Source organism: Ailuropoda melanoleuca, chromosome 6 (assembly GCF_002007445.2).
Source record: "Ailuropoda melanoleuca isolate Jingjing chromosome 6, ASM200744v2, whole genome shotgun sequence".
Lineage (NCBI taxonomy): Eukaryota > Metazoa > Chordata > Mammalia > Carnivora > Ursidae > Ailuropoda > Ailuropoda melanoleuca.
In genome coordinates this window covers 78,579,140-78,586,614 of record NC_048223.1, presented here as the reverse complement: position 1 = coordinate 78,586,614, position 7,475 = coordinate 78,579,140, and the positions used below count along the sequence as shown (strand labels likewise).

Sequence of the window (7,475 nt, the reverse complement as noted above, 5' to 3'; positions counted from 1 at the left end):
GTGGCGGGGGCGGCGGCGGGGGGGTTTCAGCAGAGAAGTCCGGATTCCGGGTACCGAGCGCCACCTGCCAGCCATTCACTCCCAGGACAGGCAGCCCAAGCTCCAGCGCCTCGGCCTGCTCGCCAGGAGGCATGCTGCCTTCGGCCGGGGGCGGCCCAGAGGGCAAGGACGACAAGAAGGACCCCGACGTGGGCGGCGGCGGTGGCAACAGCAAGGGTTCCGGGGGCACCTCGGCCGAAGGGGGACCCGCGGGGTTGGCGCACGGCCGGATTAGCTGCGGCGGAGGGATTAATGTGGACGTAAACCAGCACCCAGATGGGGGCCCCGGGGGCAAGGCTCTAGGTTCAGACTGCGGCGGCTCCTCGGGCTCCAGCTCCGGTTCAGGCCCCAGCGCGCCCGCCTCCTCCTCAGTACTGGGCTCTGGGCTGGTGGCTCCGGTATCGCCCTACAAGCCGGGCCAGACAGTGTTCCCTCTGCCTCCCGCGGGCATGACCTATCCAGGCAGCCTGGCTGGGGCCTACGCTGGCTACCCGCCTCAATTCCTGCCACACGGCGTGGCACTTGACCCCACCAAGCCGGGCAGCCTGGTGGGGGCGCAACTGGCGGCGGCCGCGGCCGGCTCTCTGGGCTGCAGTAAGCCGGCTGGTTCCAGCCCCTTGGCCGGGGCGTCGCCGCCATCCGTGATGACAGCCAGTTTGTGCCGGGACCCGTACTGCCTCAGCTACCACTGCGCCAGCCACCTGGCAGGGGCAGCGGCAGCCAGTGCTTCCTGCGCTCACGATCCGGCCGCGGCGGCCGCGGCGCTCAAGTCAGGATACCCGCTGGTGTACCCCACGCACCCGCTGCACGGCGTGCACTCATCGCTAACAGCTGCGGCCGCTGCCGGCGCCACACCGCCCTCCCTGGCCGGCCACCCCCTCTACCCGTACGGCTTCATGCTCCCTAACGACCCGCTCCCCCACATCTGCAACTGGGTGTCGGCCAACGGGCCCTGCGACAAGCGCTTCGCCACGTCCGAAGAGCTGCTGAGCCACTTGCGGACCCATACGGCCTTCCCCGGGACAGACAAACTGCTGTCGGGCTACCCTAGCTCATCGTCTCTGGCCAGCGCCGCAGCGGCCGCCATGGCTTGCCACATGCACATCCCCACGTCGGGCGCTCCGGGCAGTCCCGGGACGCTGGCGCTGCGGAGCCCCCACCACGCGCTGGGACTCAGCAGCCGCTACCACCCCTACTCCAAGAGCCCGCTCCCCACACCCGGCGCTCCTGTGCCCGTGCCCGCCGCCACCGGACCCTACTACTCCCCCTATGCCCTCTACGGACAGAGACTGACCACGGCCTCGGCACTGGGGTATCAGTGAGGGCGGTGGGGAGGGTTAGCGAGGTAGAGAAAGGAGCAGGGGGGAGGGAGGAGCCGAGGGAAGGGTGGGAACAGGGCAGAGGCTACTGTCACCCGCGCGTGGGGATGACCCGGGCCAGGAAAGGAAAAATATATATACCGTATCTATCTACCCAAAACAGCGACGGAGACCCGGTGGGAAACTCCCCTTTCCCCCGCCTCTTACCTCCCCACCCACCCAAACTTTATAAAAGTTGAAAAAATATCATTTGACTTTTTATAGAAAAAGAAGGAAAAATTAATTGAGAAAGTGTTCATCTGAGAACTGCATCGGTGGACACTAGTATTTATTTATGTTAGCTCCAAGCGGACCCGTGGTTCAAAAGTGCATTATTTAGTTTGAGCTCCGTAGGTAAAAAGGAGGAGGGGTAAAAAAAAAAAAAAATTAAATCTTGAGGGTAAAAATGTGGAAAACAAACCCTCCCGTCCCTTGTAGATTATAAATAAATACAAAACCGCCACAGAACTAGAGGTCTTCTCTTTAATGTTACTTTAAAATTGCTATTATTGTATTGTACGTTCTTATTTAATGTCTGATTGAAACACAAATTTACATGCATGTTTGTTACAAAAAATGAAAAACAAAACAAAACAAGTCACAATTTGTCAGCTCTGATTTCAAATTGCAATTATTTTTAAGGTGTATACCATCGAAAGAGAATGGGTATTTTTTTGTATGTATTCTGGAAGAAAACAAAAAAAAAAAAAAGGAAAAACAATTCTATTCCAAAACCTCATTTGCCTTATTTTGTTCTTTAAAAGGAACACAACTATTTTTAATTTTTAAGTCCACCCGCTGAGAAGGGGACAAGTAAGGTTTACGTCATGTACTAAAATAATAGACAATGTATCGCTTTAAAGATTAAAATTCCGTATATTTGATGTATTAAAAGGTTTTACTTCTTCTTCTTATCTTTTTTATTTTTTGGTTAAAGAGAAAGGAAGAGCATGGCAGTTTCGGCCGCAGTTGGTTCCCTGGGCCTCACGGCTGCTCCTACTTTCCAGGACCGTGGCTGCATTTCCTATTGTTTTTGTTGTGATTTTCAGGAAGAAGCAAAGGGCTGGCCAGTCGTGGGGTTAGCCTTGGGGAAAATATTTTTAAAACAGGGGATTTCACAATTTGTAGACAGTGTCCTGAGCACTCATTTAGTTTTTAATTTTTCTCCCAGCACACGGTTTGTTAAAAGTGAAAGAAAAAAATTATTTTAAAAAATCATTATTTCCCTCTTGAGATTTTTGAGAATTTGGCTTTTGTTTTGTACAGAGAGCGGCGCGGTCCCAGACTCTCCCCGAGGCCTTAGCCCCCGGGAGGTGCCACTGCCCGCTGTCCCTGTCTTTGCTTTCCAAACATCCCCAGTCCCGGGCGGGCAGCCGGGATAGACCGGGGGACGGTGAGCGCTTGGGAACTGTTTCCCAGGCCTGGGCAGAGTGCACCAGAACCTTCTTGCCCCTCGGGGGAAGGTAAGTTAGCTCTCCTTTTCTCCCTCTGGCTGCTGGCACCCACCCCTCAACACCCGACACCGGGGCTCCTTCCTCTCTCCGGAGTCCCGGCTCGCGGCTGGCCCGCGCCGCGGCGGCTTTTCCGCGTCCAGATTTCTCTGCAGCCCGAGCTGTACCCGGGTCTGCGCCGCGGGAGAGCGCGCCAGGGCCGAGACCTGCAAGCCCCTTCAGATTCGGCCCCGAGAAGGTCCCGGAGCCCATTCTCGGTCTTGCCGGGGCAACCAGGTGGGCGCTGAGCGCTTGTTCTGGGCTGCAAGCTCGGATCGGAAAAGGCGCGGCGGGACCCTCCGTCCGGACGCGCATCCCCGCGGTGCGCACAGCTCCCTTCTCGCCAACTTGAGCGGCGGGACTGAGCTGCGAAAAGCTCCGATGGAACCACGCAAAGAAGAGCCCTAATCTTTTTCGGGGGGAGGAGGGGGCCGAAGCCCCCTCGTCCATCCCCACCGCGCGCGCGCGCGCGCACACACACACACACACACACACACACACACACACACACTCATGCTCCAGCCTGGGCGCGATCTCTGTTCTTCTGGCTCCTTGGGCGCTCGCCCTCCCGGGTCCACGGGAGCTCTGGGCCCAGTGCGCCACTTTCCTGGGATCCCGGGACCACGGAGTCGCGGCGCTGTGTGCGCACCCCTAATTCCCCTCTCCCTGGGGTCCGGCGGTTCTGAGTTCTCCAAACCGCCGGCCTCTCTCGGCGTCAAGCTCCCCCTGCTGCCTCTGGAGGCTCACCGCCGCGCAGAAGCCGCCCTCAGCCTCTGGCCTCGGTCGGTCAACCGCGCCGTTCCCGCCGCCATTAGCTCGGGGGCTGGCGACTTTGAGATTTTCCACTCTCCTCCCTGCGTCAGCCTCACAGCTGCGGGGCCTTTTCCCGGGTTGCACGCAAAGCAGCCCCGGCGACCAACGGGACGCTGTGGGAGCTCTCAGGCCTCCGCCCGGAGACAACTTAATGGAGACTCAGGCTCGGTAGCCTCCGACCCTTAGGCCCGTGCTCCCCGACTCCGGGAACAGGAGTTGGCGCTGAAGGAGGACCCCAGCGGGCTGTGTCCTGGGACGCCGCAGCACCTATCCCCCTCTGTTGCGGCTAAGAGAAGCTGGGCTGGGCCTGGCTGGGCCTGGCTCCTCGAGAACCCCGGCCGATAGGGGATTGTCATCCCCAGGCTCTGGGACAGACCCCCGCCACAGGGCACCCCCGCAAGTGGGAGGGGCGGACGTTCCAAGAGGTGGTGAGGTCCGAGTCCCCACCGTTCCAGGGCCCACGGCTTGGGACATGAGAGCCAGGCCCCTGCTCACCCTCTCACCAGCACCAGCCACACGCCCCTGGCCACTGTGAGCCACACGCTTCTCCCTCTTAGCCTCGTGGCTTCGGACAGGGGTCCTTGCGCCACCACGTCTCGCCTGCCAGGACCCGCTTGGGCGAGAAAGGACCTAGAAGTTACCCCGCCCTGGAATTTCAGGTCTGAGACCCGCAGGGAGACAAATTGAACAAGTTCGTGCCTCCAGGCCCAGTCTTGGTATTTTATTAACAAAAATCAAAACCAAACGCCTTGAAATTTTAATGAGACCTCCTTCCCAGAGAAGGTGCTCAGAGGCAGCAAAATGCCGGAGCTGGGGGCCTGGGGATTAGCGGGAGAAAGGGTTCCCCGACGTGTTGGATGGAACCGAGTCAGCCGGGCGCGGAGTTAGTGAAGAGAGGGTGCCAGTCTGTGCTACGCATCCAGGCCCGGGTGCGAGTTCGCCTCGCGGAACAAACGCCCACCCCTACTGCGCCCTCGGCGGCTCTCTCCCGCTTTCTCCGGATCTGCGGCGGGATCCCGGAGCCCCGCCGGCTGCTGCTGAAGCCGGAGCAAAGAGCGGCGTGTCCGCCAGGCGGCGCTACGGAGCCCAGCAGACCGCGAAGGAGAAAGGGAACCCAGGCCCTGGAGCAGGCCACGGGGAGTGGTCATCCCGCCACCCCGCGCCTCCACTTTCGCTGGCGGAGCGGTGTCTGGGAGTCCCCTCTTTGTACTTTCTCGCTCCGCTCCTGCTGTGAATCATGTCCTCTGTGGCTCTCCACCTGCTCTAGCTTCTGCTGTTGTGTTCCTCTTGCTCTGTTTCCCTGTCCCAGAGGAGTTGGCCCAGATGTCGTGGGCTCCTCCCCAAATACAGGCTCCCACCGCCACCCTCAAGGCTCTGACAGGTCACCTTGTCTGTCATCCTAAAGTGGCCCCCAGGGCCTACCTCTTGTCAAGGGCCTTCCATCTCTTTACTCGCCCCTGTCAGAGATAGAGAAACTGAGGCTAAGTCCTGGCAGTCAGTGGCGAGATCTGCAGAGAAAGCACAAGGCTCCCTCCACTCAACTCCTGACCCCATCCATACCTCTGGTGGTGACACAGTGATCCTGGTGTCTTCGTGCCCAGTGGTCTTTAAGCAGTACAGACAGGCAGATGAAAAAAGCCCCTCTAGTTGATGAACTCCCTGTACTTTGGAAAACCTGTGTGAGGTGCCAAGAAGGTGAGACTTGTCCCTGGGAGACCATCCGATGTCCTCTTCTGCACATATCAGCTTAGGGTTCCTCACCCACTAAGGCTAGAGGCCTGGCTGTGTTCAGAAAGACTACAAAGCTCAGGCTGGCCTGCTCTCACTCGGGATGTTACAGAGCATGACCATGGCGGGAACCAGAGAGTCTGATTCAGCTGGGGGACAGTGTGGTGGAAATATTTGTTGTTTGTGGGTTGTCGTTTCTTTTTTTTTAAGTTTTCAGTGTTGTTATTATTATTTTACTTTTTATTATGGGTTTGCATACATACACAGAGGCAGAAAGAACGGTATAATAGACCTCCTAAACCCATCACCCAGCCTCAGTTATGAACTTATGTCCAGTCTTGTTTCCTCTCTGCCCCCTCCAACTCACCTTCCCCCACCAACCCCGTTATTCTGAAATGAACACATGTATCTTATCATTTCACCTCTTCAGGTATTTGTCACTTCCGGCTGGGGTTTGGACCTATGCCCAGCCTGGCTCCTAATCCAGGGCTCACCCTGTTGCCCTGCTTCAGCTGAGGCTCAGTGGGATTTAGGGATAGTGCTCCCGTTCAAGCAAAGCGAGGATCTAAACCCATTTCTCTGTAGCCCAGAGCCCCAGTACTTTACCCTACCCTATGCTGGGGATTCCCCAAAGTCCCAGGGACATGGAGCCCTTTCAGCCCTATGTGACTCCAGGTTTTGCCCTGGGGGTGTCTGGCCTGCAAAAAAAGACTCAAACCCCTGCACGCCTCATGGGGAAACCCACAGCACAAGGGGCTTTCTGAGAGTGAGAACAACTGAAAGCCACATGGTGCAGTGGAAAGAGCCCAGGTGTGGCGTCAGGCTGATCTAAATCGAACTTTCAGCTCCACCACGGGCTCAACTCTGTGACTCGGTTTCTCTGGGCCTCTGTTTTCTCATCTGTTAAATGGGGACATTAATACTAACCCAGTGGGGTTGTTGTGAGGCTCAAATAAAATAATGTGAAAATGCCTAACCTACTTCCTGGCCCATACTGACTCTCAGTAAAGACAGATTTCTTTCCTTCTTCCCAACGTTTTGTTTTATTATGACCAGCCCTCTTGCTCAAGAACTAACTGGGGCTCCCTGTGGCCCACCAGCTCAAATTCTCTCTCCATTACCTGGCCATCAGAGTGCCTGTCATCATGGCTCATCTTCTTTTTTTTTTTTTTTTAAAGATTTTATTTATTTATTCGAGAGAGATAGAGACAGCCAGCGGAGAGAGGGAACACAAGCAGGGGGAGTGGGAGAGGAAGAAGCAGGCTCATAGCAGAGGAGCCTGATGTGGGGCTCGATCCCACAACGCCGGGATCACGCCCTGAGCCGAAGGCAGACGCCTAACCGCTGTGCCACCCAGGCGCCCCCATGGCTCATCTTCTAATCTGGCCCCTCTTTGCCTGTCCCAATCCGTGTCTCAACAGTCCTCACAATTCAGACCCTCTGCCAGCCAGCTAGTCTCCAACACCTTGGTCTGTTGTGCTCATCATACACTCATTCCCTGAAATGCCTTCCAAGGTCCCCTTCCCTCAAGACTCATCTCTTCCGGGAAGCCCTCCAAGTTTTACCCCCACCACACACTGATCTTTCCCTCAAGTTGCATACCCTCCACACTTACTGCAAAGGCAGAAGATAGAAGTATAAGAAGATAGAAGTCCATCCCACTGGACTAGGGATGAGGACACTTGGGTTTGAGTGGTGCCTCTTCATAATTGTGTGACCATGGACAAGTGACACTTATAACCTCAGTGACACTTGTCTCCAAAACTGATATCAGACTGTGCATACCTTGGGTAAGCAGCACACTTAGCAACAATAGCAATGTTAGTAAGGAGCATGTATAGCGCACTGTCCAGGCACTCACCTAGTCCTATTACCATTACTAGTCTCATTTTACAAGTAGGGGAGGTGAAGACGAGAGAGAAGTAACTGCACTCCAGAGCTCAAATACTTAATCACTGCACTGTACTGTGCTACCCTATGCCTGGAATCTTTGTCCTCTGTATTTTCCTAATTATCAGCAACTCAAAACTCCTGCTTTAAATCTCAA

The 7,475-nt window shown here is 56.3% G+C and overlaps 1 protein-coding gene across 1 annotated transcript in view; it reads left to right on the top strand.

Annotated features, from left to right (window-relative positions):
- Positions 1–2,108, top strand: part of ZNF503 (zinc finger protein 503) — a 4,915-nt gene extending 2,807 nt beyond the window's left edge. The window contains 1 exon segment of the mRNA XM_034662729.1: positions 1–2,108. This exon segment is cut by the window's left edge and continues 5 nt beyond it. Coding sequence (XP_034518620.1) covers positions 1–1,361 — 1,361 coding nt within the window. The 3' untranslated portion in view covers positions 1,362–2,108.
- Positions 2,109–7,475: the final 5,367 nt, after the last annotated feature.